The 16,089-nt window shown below is 53.5% G+C and overlaps 1 protein-coding gene across 8 annotated transcripts in view; it reads left to right on the forward strand.

Annotated features, from left to right (window-relative positions):
• RGS3 (regulator of G protein signaling 3) overlaps positions 1-16,089 on the forward strand; it is a 117,059-nt gene that overhangs the window by 36,190 nt on the left and 64,780 nt on the right. For all 8 annotated transcript variants that reach the window (XM_004747855.3, XM_045081744.1, XM_004747852.3 and 5 more), the window contains 5 exons: positions 801-1,152; positions 1,989-2,028; positions 6,976-7,172; positions 9,381-9,464; positions 14,676-14,787. In XM_004747855.3, the coding sequence (XP_004747912.1) occupies positions 801-1,152; positions 1,989-2,028; positions 6,976-7,172; positions 9,381-9,464; positions 14,676-14,787 (785 nt within the window). The remainder of the gene's footprint in view (positions 1-800; positions 1,153-1,988; positions 2,029-6,975; positions 7,173-9,380; positions 9,465-14,675; positions 14,788-16,089) is intronic.

Genomic DNA, 16,089 nt, shown 5'->3' on the forward strand with positions numbered 1-16,089 from the left:
GGCAAGACACTCTCACGCGGGTCCTGCGGATCCTGCGGTTCCCGTCGCGGCTCCAGTGGCCGCCCTTTCTACTCCAGCTCATTATTCCTGTGACTTCAGAGCTCAGCCCGATGTTTTTTTGTTTTGTTTTGTTTTGTTTTAAGATTTTATTTATTTATTCGACAGACAGAGATCACAAGTAGGCAGAGAGGCAGGCAGAGAGAGAGGAGGAAGCAGGCTCCCCACCAAGCAGAGAGCCCGATACGGGGCTCGATCCCAGGACCCTGGGACCATGACCCGAGCCAAAGGCAGAGGCCTTAACCCACTGAGTCACCCAGGCGCCCCTCAGCCCGTTGTTTTTAAAGGGCGGGTAGATGTTGCAAATGTTTCAAGTGCACACTTGAAAAATTATTCTTTAGAATGTTTGGGTCCCCTAAGTTTCGACCCGCTGGGGTGAAACTCTCATGACCATTTTAGGTAGACTTCTAGAATGGCTGGACCGTGGGGTTGCACGGAGGTGGCTGGCTTGCTTGTCCTTGCTTAGACTCTGCCCGTGGCCCACATCACTAGTTGAGTTTGGTACTCTTGTTTAACCTGGCCTTGGCCTTGGGGTCCTTTTCAGCCACTGCCAGTCAGCTAGACTTGACTGGTTAAGTGAGGGACACTTCTGCTGTCTCAAGCTTATCTCCCTTATCTCCCTTCCTGCCCACCCACTAGGGGTCCTCTCCCCTTCCCCACCCCTCTTCTCTGCCCTGTAGGCCCCTGCCCCGGCTGACTTGGCCCAAACTCAACCTCTTGGTGTCACCCCCCCGCCACTGCAGGAGCTGTCCCAGTGAGATCATTCTGCTCGTGTGGCGCATGGTTCCCCAGGTCAAGCCCGGGCCAGACGGCGGGGTCCTGCGACGGGCCTCCTGCAAGTCGACGCATGACCTCCAGTCACCCCCCAACAAGCGGGAGAAGAATTGCACCCATGGGGCCCAGGCACGGCCCGAGCAGCGCCACAGCTGCCACCTAGTGTGTGACAGCTCCGATGGGCTGCTCCTCGGGGGCTGGGAACGCTACACAGAGGTGGCCAAGCGTGGGGGCCAGCATACCCTGCCCGCGCTGTCCCGTGCCACCACCTCCACTGACCCCAACTACATCATCCTGGCCCCACTGAACCCTGGGAGCCAGGTATGGACAGCTGGCTGGAGGAAGGTGAAGGGTATGGGTCCCCGGCCTTGCACAAAGCTGCGAAGGGAGGAGCCTGCACGGGGCTGGAAGGGTTCAGGGAGGAGGCTGGGTATGTGTTAGCTTTGGCTGCTTTTGGGGAGAGAGAGCAGATGGGTCTCTGTGGCCCAGGGCACAACTCCAGGCCCACGGGATGTCACAGGGAGGAAGACTTCACCTCAAAAGGAGGAAGAGCTTCTTGCAGGTCTGTGCTTTGTATACAGAGAGGCATGGGCTGTGGTGAGAAGGGTGTGGCCCCTGTCATGGGTGGGAATGCCGACAGACATGACAGCACAGAGGGTCAAGGAGTACATGCACCAAAACGTTAGTCCCATGGGACACTCTGGGGAAAAAGTGTCCCGAGGTCAAATAAGTTTGAGAAATACCCCAAACTCTCCTCCTCTTCTGGGAGATTCCCAGTGCAGAGTGGCCTTCTCGAGGCTCTGAGGGTGTCTTATGGGAGAGAGTGGTTTAAGCCAGCATTTCCCCAATTCCCTTGACGGTGCCCCCTTCGTGGTTGGGCTGGTAGGGTCCCACAGTGCCACGGATCCCTCGAATGCACTTTGGAACAAGCCACCGTCAAGAAAGTTGGGGATGCCAACTAAGAGTTCCACTAGATGAACATTAAGGCTCTATTCAACTCTAGCATTCTAGAAGATTCTGGGTTGTGTAATACCTCCAAGTACCATCCTCTGCTCCTTAGCCTGAGTGGCTGGGTTTTGTGCCCTGAGATGCTCCCTTCCTGCCTGGTTATCCCTCCCCATTCCTGGAGCTGAGGTGATTCTTGTCTTCTTTTGCAGTTGCTGCGGCCTGTGTACCAGGAGGATGCCATCCCCGAAGGTGGGTCTGTCCTCTGCTGCCATCCCCACCAAGCCCCAGAGAGATGTGAGCTCAGCTGTCAGGATCCCCAGCGCATTGACAGACTCTCTTCCCCCTCCATGTCTGCTCTCCCTCCCTGAACCAGTGTCTCTCCTCCTTGGAACCTGAACTGAGAAGGAAAAAGGAACCTTCCCACAGCAGTCTAGGACATGGTGTTCAGGATTCTGGCATTCGATTGGGACTCATTCCGTTTTACTGAGAAACCAAAATGTGTTAGGTGTCATAGGCCACCCGGTCAGGCCCGCCCAGAAGAGGGGCATGGAGGGCTCAAATCGGAGCTGCGTGATGGTGAACTATCCTTGTCCTCTCACTGAACCTCAGTTCATCTATAAAATGGGGCTGACAGTTCCCACCTCAGAGGGTTGTCTGTAGGGGTAAAGGAGAGACAGGCTGTGAGCAAGAGCGTGTCTACTGAGGGAGGCTACGCAAAAGATAGTTATTTTCGACCTGCAAGGGTGTCTCTGGACTGGTTCTTCTCCTTTGGCCTTTGAATCCTAGCCCTATGTATTAAAAGTCAGGGAGAAAAGCTGAGCTTGAAACCAGGGCCTCCTGAGGATGCCTGAGATCCCAGTCTTGGTTGCTGGAGCTGGTGGGGCATTCCAGAAGGCCCTCCACATGCCTGACGGGGTCCAGCCGACTCAAGTCCAGCTGGTATCTGGAAGGCGGCCACCAGCTTTGCCTGGTGGTCCCATGCTCAAGCCCTTTTTCCAATGCCTACAGAACACCTGGTGACTTCCTTCCTTGAGAGGGGCCTTTTCCCAGCCACTGGCAGACTCACTTCCTTGCCATCCTCCCCATCCGTAGTGTGAAGTCGATGCTGGCTTCGAATGGATACTTGGAAGAGCGCCTATGCCTTTGGGGGGGGGGGGGAATAGGGCTCCCATCAGGCTCAGAGCTGCTGATGGAAGGCATCTTCATTCTCTCCAGGGTAGGCCATTTGGATGGATGAGCCTGGTCTTTTGGCAATGCGTCTGTGCTCCTTCTGGAGAGGAGTCTGATAGTTATTCAACACTGAGTTCTTAAAAAGCTTTTAGTCAGCGCATTAGGGCAGAGCCGGGTGTCTCTGCTAAATGGTGACTTCATTAAGGCAGGGCCTAGGCTGGCTCCTTTCTGCAGATCCGGTGCTGGGCCGGGGTGTGGCAGGCAGCAGGTACTCAGAACTTCAGCCGAGTGACCGAGTGAAGGAAAATAACCCTGGCTGGTTGCTGCTGGGGTTTGCAGGCCTGTAGCGGAGCCCCAGAGCTGGAGAGGGCACCACTTTTGGTGGGCTAGTGGAATGGGATTGAGCCCTTCTTGGCCTGACAGATGCCTCCAGAAGTCCGCCCATCCTGGATCCACGTTTCGATTCCCCTCTGAGAATACAGTATTTTTTTTAAATTAAATTAAATTTATTTATTTGACAGAGATCACAAGTAGGCAGAGAGGCAGGCAGAGAGAGAGGAGGGAGCAGGCTCCCTGCTGAGCAGAGAGCCTGATGCAGGACTTGATCCCTGGACCCTGGGATCATGACCTGAGCTGAAGGCAGAGGCTTTAACCCACGGAGCCACCTAGGCGCCCTGAGAATATAGTATTAAGTGGACCAAGGACACAGTCATCTAAGCTGTGGAGAGAGGGACAGGTAAGGAGATGTGACCGGGTTAATAACAGTGGTAGCTTTTTGAAGGCATTGTACAAAGAACTTGACCTACCTTCGTTTATTCTTCATTGGTAATGGCTTTCTTCAGTATGCAAGTGTAGCTTGGCTCTTTATCAGCGATCAAGTCTTCACAGCTCCCAGTCCTGGAGTTCAGAGGAAGGGGTGGAACTGAACCTTCCCTTAAACACACTTGGGGTTCCAGAGTCTGGGGCCGTAACCGCAGTGCCGACTTCTGCCTCCTCCTCTGGCTGGGCCGCCTGGCTTCTGGCAGGGAGGGGTGAGTTGAGCCATCCAGAGTTGACTGGGGTCTGGTGCCCTTCTGAGGCCTCGGGCGTTTGCTGCTTATAGTTGGCATGTTCCCTGGGGCTGCTGGTACCCTCAGCATTGTCCCCGGCCCTGCGAAGGAGCCCAGCCTCAGATTTTCCAGGGCCAGACTGGGATGGGTGCCAGGGCTCACCTCGGGAGCCAGAGCAAAGCCGAGCAATTACTGTGTTTGGTCAGTGGAGCAGGTGTTGTAGCAAAAGGGTTGACGTGGGGGTTTGGACCGGAGGATGTTATGAGGTAGCAGGTGGGAAGCCAAGGAGCTTGACTTCCCAGAGCTCAGTAGCCGGGTTACAACCTGGGCTGGTTTTAAAATAAGATACTCGCAGAAAATCCGTTTTGGAGAGCCACGCCCACTTGCCGCAAGTTATCCAGGGCTGTGTGGAGATGGGGCTCTCAGGCGTGACCACTGCATGGGTTGGATTGATTTTGCTTTATACCCGACATTGGTTGAGTGTCCTTGGGCAGGTCACCCAGCAAGGCTAGGCCTCAGTTGTCTGGTCTATAAAATGGGGTTAAGCACACTATTCCCACCTGAAGGCACAGGTATGTCGTTCAGCTTATTTATGGCTCTGTAGGCCCAAGGCGTAGATGCTGTGACAGCCCCATGCCGCTGGGCTAGGGGAAGGGAAGATGGGGATTCTTTTCCCAGTCGGAGACTGAACGCACAGGCCCCAGATTTTGGCCTCGGCAAATGGTGCCCTTTAATTTTGATCTGTCTCAGTCCCCTACTTGTCAGTCTTGTGTGGTTTTGCCTTCTCTGGTCTAGGCTTGGTCATGTTCAGTTAGACTATTTAGTTTCAGCTGGACCGTGTGACCTCACTCACGGTATGGTTTGAGCCCCAGCAGCCCTGTCCTCACACCGGCCATGCTGGGTGGATGGTCTGTTAGCTTGGGTTTGTGATAATCCCTTATTCACTCCACTCTTATAAGCCCCTTCCCTTCAGGCCTGTGGTGAGAGCCCCCCCACCAGCCCCAGGGCAGACAAGGTGGCACTGTGTGTTGTCTCCACTTAGCAGTGGGGAAAACTCTGGCTCATAGTGGGAAGGCACCTGTTCAGGTTACATAGCCAGAGTCTGGGGGAGCCAGTGCTCATGTTCATGTGTCTTGTCCAGCTGAAATCCAGGGCAGGTCTGGAGACAAAGGATGGGTTCTTTCAGCAAAGGGGAGAGGGCATGGCAGCAAACACCCCTCTCTGGGACTGGGATCAGGGGCCAGATCAGAGGAGGGGCTGTGGAACTGCTTCCATCCATCTGTCCCTCTGTCCCTGCTCCCTCCCCCAAGACCCAGGGCTCACATTCTTTCTACTCTAAGCCACTCCTTGAAGAGGCAGGAAGTGGTTTGAGTCTTGCCCCAAGATATGGCTGTGATCAGTGGTCACTTGTGATGGGGATCTGACTTGTTTTTCTCACCCGACTTGGTGAGAAGGGGCATGCGGTGGGCGGTAGGCGTGGCAGAGGAAGTAAGTGTGAGATCTTTTGAGCTGAGTTTTTCCTCTGAGGCCAGGACCTCGCGTTGGTGGGGAGCTTCCCAGAGATGTTGCTGGGCGTAGACCACCTGTTCACCCCTGGCTGCCGGGACTCGGGGTGGGGGTGGTGGTGGAAGGAGCCTAGGCCAATTGCCCACCTGGCAGCAGCACCCCCCCCCCCCCCCCCCGCGCAAAGGCCATCCAGGTATTTGCTGAGTCTGAATGCGATGCACTTGGCCTCCTACCTGCTTGCACCCAAGAATCCCTGATTTTTAGCTACTCTGTGTTTTGCTCCTCTGCCCAGTGGACAGGACCTGATGAAGACCTGCACGCTATCTCTTGTTCAGCGTGGGGGGTGTGTCCAGCAGTGTCCCCTGAAAGAGGAGCCCCTGCTGTGCAGCCTTCTGCTCTCTTCCCTGAAGCATCTCTCTCTCTCTCTCTCCTTTTTCTGATTAGAATAATGTGTGAGTTGGTGGTTGACCAGAGTGCCTTCTGGCTGGCAGTGAAGCCTGGGATTTTCATACTGTGCGGGGTGCCCGATTCACTTGCTTTTCTGAGTAGAGGAGCCACCACAACAAGTGCCACAATAAGTTAGCAGCTAACCTTTGTTGTGCTCATAGCAGGTCCCAAGGAATTGTTCTAGGGCTTTGCTTGGAGCGTCTCACTGAATTCTCATGGCAACCCACTGAACTCGGTTCTGTTACTACAGTTGAGGAAACCAAGACTCTAAGAGGGCGAAGGGAGTAGCTGAAGGTCACCAAGCTAGTAAGTGGAGTGGAATCTGGGCACAGCCACATGGCCTCAGAACTGGGGTTCTTTTCCTGGGAACTGGCCCAGTAGGCGCCGCTCCTTATTTTAGACCGACACGGGTGAGCCAGGCTGCCTCACCTCCCACCGCTAATAGAGGGCAGTCTCCAAAACAGCCTGGGAAAGGCCCCTGTCTCCGCTACCGCTGGACCTCCAGTCCCTCTGTTTGTGGGACCCGGAAGGCGAGGGAACCAGTGAGCTGTGCTGGGCACGCAGAGGGAGCCATGGGGCTGGTGGTGGTGTGTCTGACACCCAGGGCCGCCCAGCTGACTGATGTTCTATGTGGGACTGTGGGTCCGGTGAGGTCAGATCCTCTGATTTTTCAAACATGAGAGATTTCCTGATTTTGAAAAGCATGAGGCCAAACTGATAGGTCTGACTTGGGCTCTGAACAGGAGGCGGGGACTGCTGCCTCCACCAGCTGGTGGTTCCCGGCTCCTTCTGAGTCCCGGAGTTGCTTCTCTATGGGTCAGTACCTCCCAGAAGAGTGTGAGGGATTTCCCTGCAGCCTGAGACCCTCCTGAAGCCCCCTTCCCTGTTCAGCACCTCTCGCAGGGCCCGGCATGTGGCACACGCTCAGTAAATGGTGAGAGACCGGCCACGTCTGTGTTCTGTTTCTGCAGGGGGGCTGCCTTTGCATGGAAATGCATCATGGTCCCCCATTTCTGTTCCGCAGAATCTGGCAGTCCCAGTAAAGGGAAGTCCCACACAGGCCTGGGGAAGAAGTCCCGGCTGATGAAGACAGTGCAGACCGTGAAGGGCCGCGCCAACTACCAGAACTGCCCGGTCATGAGGCCGCACACCCCACATTCAAGCTATGGGACCTATGTCACTCTGGCCCCCAAAGTCCTGGTGTTCCCAGTCTTTGTTCAGGTGAGCTAGTGGCTGGTCCCAAGGGCTCCCTTGGGAGACGAGACAGTGGAAAGTCCTTTGCCCCAGGATCATTCCAGAAGATTTCCCTTTGGGGAAAGAAATAACTTCGGGTGCACAGGCTTCTGGGGGTTATCCTGAGGGAGCAGAGGTTCCCAGGGTGAAGATCAGGAGAATGAGGGCAGGGAAGCCGAGCAACGAGGGGCTCTTTTCCCCGATGCCTTTCTCAATTTTCCCTTTCTCTGGGGACAGGGCAGGCACAATACAGCTACTTGTTGGCACTGCCACGGGGCCTGCTTGCTGAGGCTCCTGCTTCATGGCTCATCCAGTGGTTTGCTGTTTGTAAATGACCGAGGGAGAGCCTTGGAGTCTGGCATCTTGTGTGTTCTTCTTGGTCTTAGCCAACAAGTCTGGCCAGTATGAGCTGGTGCCTGAGATTCATTTCGATGCCCCTCTCCTACGCCTCCCTCTGCTCCTCCCTTCCTCCCCGTTTCCAAACCTCTGTGTCTTCCACCCCCAGATGCCATCGGTGTGAACATACAGGTGTCTTGTCTGTGTGCGTGCACACACTTCAGAAGGAAAACCGAACAGCCCCTGTTGTACATTTTCTATCCTTTTTCCTTTTTCAAATGGGAGTTGCAACAGGAACGTTCCCTGCGTCACTAAATACTCTTCCAGCCTTTGATCTGTAGCGGCCACACACGGCTCTAGCTCACGGACATGTATTTATTTAACTAGCTCTCTGTTCAGATAGACTTTTGGCTCCTTCCTTTGCTACTGCAAACAGCTCTGTGATGAAAATCCTTGTGCATGAATTGCCCCTTTGATTATTTTCCTTGGAAGAGAGCCCTGGAACTGACATGACAGGGTCATGGGTCATAAACATGTCAAAGGCTCTTTATATATATTGACAAATGGCTTTCCAGAAAGACCATGTTGGTTGGTCCTCTCATCAGCTACATAGAGGAGACATGGTCCCAGGGGCTTCATTTCTGACCACGCCTTCCTTCTCCATGAAACTCTGGTGGGTGACACCCTTCGCCCCGGACGGCTCCTGCCTTTCTTTTTGTCTCTTCTCTTTCTCAGGACAGGACTGCGAAACTCTTGGCATTCACGCGGGCTCTTTTTCATTTTCCTTTTAAAATCTTTACACAAAATGAAAATTTGTTTTCAGAAAGTTATAACAACATTTAAATTGCAACGTACATAAACCCAAAATGGCTTAATGCATGTACAGGTGAACCAATCATTGTAAAGGTGAACCGGTCATTGTATCTGCTGAGATAAAGCCATAGGCCGTGCTGCCCCTCCAGAGGCCATGTTTCCTCCTGATCCCCGTGCCCTCCTCCCCTCTGGGCCTGCCCATGAGCCCGACTCCTGGATGGTCATCTCCTTGCTTCCCTTTACTTTGACCACCTCTGTGTGCTTTCCTGGGGAACGTATTTTGCTTGGCCTCTTCTGGGGCTTGCTGCTTTAGCCTCACATTCTTGGTGATATCCACCCAGGGGTTTGTGCGTAGTGGACATTATCTTTCTTCCAGAACCTGTTTGGTGTTGGGTACCTAGAAGTCATGTTATAAATACGAATGCCCCCAGGATAAGCCCTGCTGGGTCATCCAGATCCTAGGGAGCTTTCTCTGGGCTGGGCAGGGGGCGGGGGCTCCAGAGCAGACACAGGGTAGGGTGATGGGGTGGGTGAGAAGTTGGGGTGAAAATCGGTCCCTGGGGACTGCTTGCCAGGAAGGAGTCCCTTAATGTAAACGTGTTCTGCGTGGAGAGCAGGGACCAGCCTGACTCTGAAGGGACGGGAGAGACCAAATCTGTCACGAGGCTCTCAGGATCCCTGGCAGTAGGGACTTTCCCCGTGAGGCCAGAATGGGACAGATGGAGGAGAGGGGGGGCTGGAGGGCCCCAGGGCCCAGTGGAGTCGGACTGTAAGCACCTAAACGTGTGGCTGGACTTCCTGCCAGAACATGGCTCTCACGGAGGGGCTTGGTGGGGAAGGTGGCAGCCACAGTTCCACCCAGCACAAGAGCATGTCTTTCTGTTTCCACCTGTGTGTGAGGGGGCGTGTGGGCTCTCGGGCTGGGGGGAGGCTGGAGGCTTCTCTCAGTCGGTCGAGAAGGTTCTCTGTGGCTGGCTCTGGCAAGCTTGCCTCTGCCCCACACTTCATCTCCCCCTGGCCTCTCTGAACTGCCCGCACTGTTTTCAGCCTTTAGATCTCTGTAACCCTGCCCGGACTCTCCTGTTGTCCGAGGAGCTGCTGCTGTACGAGGGGAGGAACAAGGCCATCGAGGTAAGGCTTACTTACACATGTGGTTTCACCAGCATCCGCCAAGCCCCTGCCTTCTCTCTTCCTTGTGGTCTTAGAATTGTACAGTCTCAGGGTAGAAAAATCCTGAAGTCTTCCCCCTCCCTTCCCTGCCATCCCCCTCTTTACCGATTGGCTATCCAGCTTATTCTTGTACATTTCCAGTGATGGGGAACTCACCACCTATCAAAGCTGTTTAGTCCACCTCTGATGGTTAGGACATTTGCCCAGCCCTGCAAGACATCCCATTGTCCCAACTTCCCCTAAGGAGCAGGAGAGGTAGTAATTTACCCCAGCTGTGAGGAATGACTTTGTAGGTAAGAAGATTGGAGCTGTTAGCCAAAGAGAATTTTCTGAAGGAGCATCAGTTACTCAGGTTTTTCCAGGTCTGTATTAACCCAAATCCCAAATCCTTTTCTGAGGAATAAGCCTGTGATTTCTTCTGGGCTCTCACTCTGCCAGCAGAGGCCTGGGCGTGGAGATCATGCCGTTCGGCCTGGGAGCTGGCCTCTGCTTATCTCTAACTAGGGGAATTTCCCTCACCCACACAAGCCCCAGAGCCGGCTCTGGCCTGTGAAATCTTCTTGGAGCAGAAGCTGGAGCCTGGGGATCTGAGTGGCCTGGAGTGGCTGGAGCCTGGGGATCTGGGGGCTTGCTGCTGATCAGGTCAGCTGTGGGGCTTGGCAGAGCTGAGTGGCAGCTTGGGGGTAGAGGAATGATCGGGAAACCCGAGGCAGGAAGCATACAGCCAGTTTCTGCTCTGCTGCTGGCTCACTGTGACATCCCTGTCCTTCCTTCCTCAGTACTCTTATCTGAGCCAGCGCGGGGCGTGTGTCTTTGAGGTAGCTGAGGTTAGTGGCTCACTAAGGGCCTGTTCAGCTTCAGTCTTCTGGGGCCTTATGTGTAGCAGTGGCTAAGCGGGAGGCTGCTTGTGTTTTTTCTCAAAAAGGGGACCAGAAATCTCTCTTTCTCCCTGGGGAGACCACATGCTTATTCCCACCACGCTGGCATTGCTCACTACATTTCTGGACTTCCTCTTGAGGAGCTTTCTTAGGAACCTTGGCATATGTTACTGAGAGAGAAAGACTTCATCTTGGTGAGGGGCATTTGAGTTTTAGGAACAAAAAGTTTCTTGGAGCGGTGCTTGATGAGTAAGTGTGTGATGGAGCTAATTCAGGTGGCCAAGGGTCAGGGAGTGAGGTGTGGCTGCAAATTCCCAAGACCGAGAGGAAGGCAGAAATGGCAGCTCTCCGAAATACACACATTTGTCTAAATTTGCTCCTTTGTTTGTCCTCTCGTCATTAGGTGCTCAGACACTCCGCACACAGTGTGTATTCTCTCGGTGTGGGCACTTTACATAGCAGGTCTTCACTTCGCTCCCACGGCATCCTCACTCCTCACGAGAGGCCCAGTTGTCCCCATTCTACAGATGAGGAAGCTGAGGCTCTGATGAGATTGGCTGGAACCCCAGGGCCTCCCGGCTCATTAGGGGCAGGGCCAGCCTTAGCAGTTGGCTCTTTGGCTTGGAGTTGCTCTCCATGCTGCCTCCGGCGTGTTTGTTGAAAAACGGCCTGGCAAGCCCAGACTGGAGCCATAGCCTGATTATATTTACAATCCATCCCCAAAATCTTTGTTTAGGGGCTCTTCGGAGTCTTAGAACTAAAATATCCTTTTTGAGGACTGAAAGAAGTGATTTGAAAATCCAAGTAAATATATTTCTTTTTCATGAGATACGCTAGGAAGCCAAGGCATGGATCTTGGGGCCTTCAGGTCAAATACATGAACCATTTCAGGAGGGGCTTGGAGAAGTTTGTAGAACCACAGCATTAGTTGGGACCTCCGAAGTCCTGTGTTCCTGTAACTTTCCAGATGATGGTTCCATCCAGGTTTTGATCTGGAAGAGGCCGCCCCTCCAGGCACAGGTTTTGTTACTAGAGAGTGCTAAATTGTCAATTTTCCCTTACCCGTAACAGAAAACTTTATTCCTGGAATGTTCCCCCCTTGTTCTTCCCCTCTCTTCGAGCGTGCTCCAGCTGGCTAATGTCTGTGAGCAGATGCGGTCTCACACTGGGCTGCCCCACGTCACACCCCTCCCAGAAGTCCCACACTTGAGTAACGTGCCCTAAAATCACAGGATTATGGCCTAGCCTCTCTTACACGTTCAAACAATAGCTGTTGAGTATCCACAGGGTAGCCAGGCCCTGAACTCAAGGTCACAGGGGAATTATGGGGCTTAAGATGGACACACCCTTACTTTATGCACTGACTCACTGAGTTTACCATTAACTAAGGCACCAAGGTCTTTTCTGCAAACTCTGCCTTTAGGCAAGATCTCCCGAGGAAGCTTGGTTAGGGCTACTTGGGAGAGGTGAACTTCCAAGTTGCAAAGATTTTCTAACCAAGCAAAACCTTTTACCCTCTGCGAAAGCAGATGTATCCTAGGAGCAGATGTGGGGAAGACACCTGGTGGCTCCCATGGCCTGTTGGGGAAGGCTGCAGGTAACTGGGTGGTGGAGAAGGGTGTCACACCACTGTGGGCTGCTACAGCTCCTTGTGAAGGAAGGCCGGCAGGATGCTGGTGACACAGGAGAGGGGCCCCCCTGGCATGCTTTGCCCCTCTGCCCTGCCTCCATCTGTGTGCCAGCTCTGTCCTTTCCCTGACCCGACCCTTGGGGAAATTCTCTATTCAGGCCTTAATCACTTCCTGTCTAGACCACATTCTCAGCTCTGGGAATTGGGGCCAGAGTGGTGGCCTGGAGCTTTTCTCACCTTGCCCATGGCTCTTCCCCAATGGCTGTCCACCTAGCTCTCTTTGAGCCTGGGACGTTTTTTGACATTTTAGGTTCCTGGCAGACTGTCCCCCCGCCCCGCCCTGCCCCCCTCCAGCTTCCCTATGAGTCTAGAGGTGACTGCCAGATTTCTTTGGAGTGGGAAAGCCTATAGGTTTACATAGAGAATCAACCCCTGAGATCCTTCTCAGCTCTTAGATCATTTTCTACCCTTAGCTTCTTCCCTTAGCTAAGACTTTGGGTCTTCTTTGCGTTTCTGTTTTGGTCCCTGCTTGGATTGTTTCACATTCAGGGGCAGGACGGCTGTAGGCATCTTGCTACCCCTTCATATTGGGAGAGCTTTAGGGTCAGCCAGACCTGGGCAATGGTCCCTGGCTGTGTGCCCTTGGACTGGTCACTTAACCTCTCTGAGCTGCAGGACCCGCATGTATAAATGAAGGCAGTGATGTTATTTTTTTTTCTTTTTTTCTCCTTTTTTAAAATTTTTTATTTTATTTTATTTTTTTTAAAGATTTTATTTATTTATTTGACAGAGAGAAATCACAAGTAGATGGAGAGGCAGGCAGAGAGAGAGAGAGGGAAGCAGGCTCTCTGCTGAGCAGAGAGCCCGATGCGGGACTCGATCCCAGGACTCTGAGATCATGACCTGAACCGAAGGCAGCGGCTTAACCCACTGAGCCACCCAGGCGCCCCGGCAGTGATGTTATTTATAAGTCAGAACCCACTGAGCAGAAAGAAAGAACTTAACAGATGGGGGCTTCTTTTAATCCGTGTTGGGTCAGGACTGTGGTTTAGAAGAGGTCCAGAGAGAGTCACTGCCAAGATCCCTCCGAGCCCACAGTTTAGGAGCTCTTGTGTTTGGTCCCCATTGGAAAAGCTAGAGTTTCTGAGAGCCTCCTGCTCAACGACACCCCTGTTGTCTCTGGGGCCCAGCTTCCTTCAAACCTCTGCACTGTGCTCAAGAAGCCAAGGGGTTCTTTGAAAAAAACTTATACATTTTTAAATCACAAAAGTAATAGACTCTCTTGTCATACGATGCAAATGAAACAGAAATGTAGGAAGTGAAATTCTACTCATGAAGAGTGGTATCATAGACATGTAAAAAATGTATACATTTACAGTTTTATTAGACAAAATTGGATTGAGCTGTAAGCATTTTGGCACATTGCGCTCTTTGGCTGTAGATCCTGTTGAGATGCTGTTGAGAACATCCTTATAGTTTCATATTAATTTCATGTGTAATTCATATTACATATCCTTGTAAGTAGAACATTAGAGGTGGGTTTCTTAGGTCACCTGGAACAGTCGGAGAGCTAAATGTCACCATGTTAACTTTCGAAACTGCAGCAACCCTCCCGCACACCCTCCCTGTGGCCTTTGGGGGTGCACGCCGAGCCCTCTGGCTCTGACTCTTACCTCAGAGTAGATGAAGTGTCAGGTTTTGACACCTCAAAGGGAAGTCCACAGAATTAATAACATTTTGTTTTCTTTGGAGACTCTAAAATTGGATTTTATTGCTTTTAACTAAAGGCCACTGCAAGATTTACAAAACAAAGAACAGTGTGATCTTCAGTGGCATTACAAGATCAAGCAGGTTTTTTTTTTTTTTGGCCTGAAACTATGCTAAGCATGCCTGTTGGTTTACCTATAATGTCTAAAAATAGCATTCGCCTTTTATTTTTGGAGCAGCTAGTGGATAAAAGAGATAAAAGTCACACACATGTCCGTTTTGGAGTGTAAGTAACTGGCTTTTTCTCAGGCTGATCATGCATTAATGCAGTTAAAATTATCCTTGAGGAATGTGATAAGAAGACCTTATACTGCTCAATGCTTCCATTCAGTCTGCCCAGGGCTGGTGACAGAAGCCTGTGAGGGACTGGGACAGCGACACTCCCCTATCTCTATAAACAAGAAAACCAAAGCTGAGGGTTCGGGTTCCCTAACCAAGTGTTCATGGCTCCAAGTGGGGAGCCTCAGGACCTCTGACTCCAAGGGCAGTGCTCTTTCAGCAAGACATGTAGAGAAGAATACAAGCAAATGTGCCAACATCCCGCAGCTCAAGGGTGGCGCCCAGCCAGCAGCTCTGGGAAGTCAGAAAGATGGCCTGGCGGGAGGTGGGCGGTGAAGAGGCCTGCAGGGGCCATGTGCCATGGGAGGTGAGGGTCGGATTTTATCCATCTCCCCGCCCCTCCTCCCGCCCACTGTGAAAGTGTAGAAAACACTAGAGCAATAGGGAAGTCCTCATTGCACATCATGTCTCTGTCCTTGGCGGAGGCCACACTAAGAGTCTGATCCTCGTTCTGCCCAAGATGACAAGGTCCCCTTACCCGGACCTCCCGGGGAGGTTGTGGCCACTGGGCTCTGGGCCAGCAGAGCGGCCAGTTCAGTGTGCTCCGTGGTGATGCAGGTGACGCTCTTTGCCTACTCCGACCTGCTGCTCTTCACCAAGGAGGATGAGCCGGGCCGCTGCGACGTCCTGAGGAACCCCCTCTACCTCCAGAGCGTGAAGCTGCAGGAAGGTAAGTGTGTGCCCCAGAGACGCCTGCCTACTTGCCCCGAGTCCCACTCCTCCCAGTGGCATGGATGCCCCGGGGCTTCCAGCCATCAGTGGGGCATCTGAGCATATGCAGTGGGGTCATGTCCGGCCCCCGGGGCTGCGGGGCTCTCGGAGGCCGGCATTCCATGCTAGGCTGTGCAATCTGAGCTTCTCTGGAGGCTTCTGGTCCAGGCAATGTTTCAGGGAGGTGGTGGGGTGGAGCCGGCTGAGCTCAGGCCTCCAACAGACCCATGTCTCCATCTTGGCCCTGCCCACCCCCCAACCTGTGACCTTAGGCACATCTGACTTAACCCCTTTGCCTTTGCTTACGTGTAAGCAGGGCTCCCGGTGTGGGGAAGACAGTTGTACAGATTTGGGAAGGTTGTGTGCAGAGGGCCCGGGCCACGCCAGGTCCCCAACCCCACTCACAGCACACAGCCAGGACCCGAGAGCACCGCTCGTATTCCTCCCAGCTGTGTCGCCCAGGCCAGAGTCCCGGGGAGCAGGGGCAGTGGGAGCCTGAAGACGATGTCCCCTGCAGACTTTCCACGGTGCCTCCTCCGCCGGGGACCGGGAAGCCTGCTGGGAATATCTGCTGAGCGGTTTGGTTTGGCGCCTGAAGTCTCTGCCGAAAGGGGCTTGATTTCCTCTCCCAGATTATGAAAACAACAACAGACCTGTTTGAGCACGGGTGACAGGGGCAGAGAGGAAAATATTACCCAGTGAAAGAATTCTGTTTTGACGGGTTTTGCTCCAGGAAAACTTCCTGCCTGTTTGCGGACCCGTCCCGGGTTCCTGAGTGTTGGGCGCCCCCGCTGTTCTTCCTCCTCAGAAGCCCAGGGAGTGTGAGAACCTCCACTCTGGCTGCCCCACAGGAAGCCACTTATAACTTCTCCTTCTCTGCCTCAAACTTTCTCCTGCCCACTGACCAGGGCGGCTCCTGAGGGGAAAAAGCCAGTCATCTCTCTTGGAGCTGGCCCCTCCTGCAGGGTGGCGGCTAGCAGCCCTTTGAGCAGATGCGGCTCTGACCTTGGCTCCCCGGTGCCCACCCGAGGAGGGGCAGGTGAGAGCTAGAGCGACTCTGCCTGGGGTTTCGCTGCCCCTCCCGGTTTTCCTCAGACCCAGCTTCCCCTGCAGCTGCCGTTCCCCTGTCCCTGCTGCACCCCTGCACGTGTCCTCACACGCACACTCATGCGGTGTAGCCCCTTCCTCTGTGGCCTGCTCACCCCAGCTCAGACAGTCAGGACCCAGGCAGGGGTGGGGCTGATCGGTAACAAGTCCTGAC

The sequence above is a fragment of the Mustela putorius genome, unplaced genomic scaffold (genome assembly GCF_011764305.1).
Source record: "Mustela putorius furo isolate JIRA1106 unplaced genomic scaffold, ASM1176430v1.1 tig00000580_pilon_pilon_pilon, whole genome shotgun sequence".
Taxonomy (NCBI): domain Eukaryota; kingdom Metazoa; phylum Chordata; class Mammalia; order Carnivora; family Mustelidae; genus Mustela; species Mustela putorius.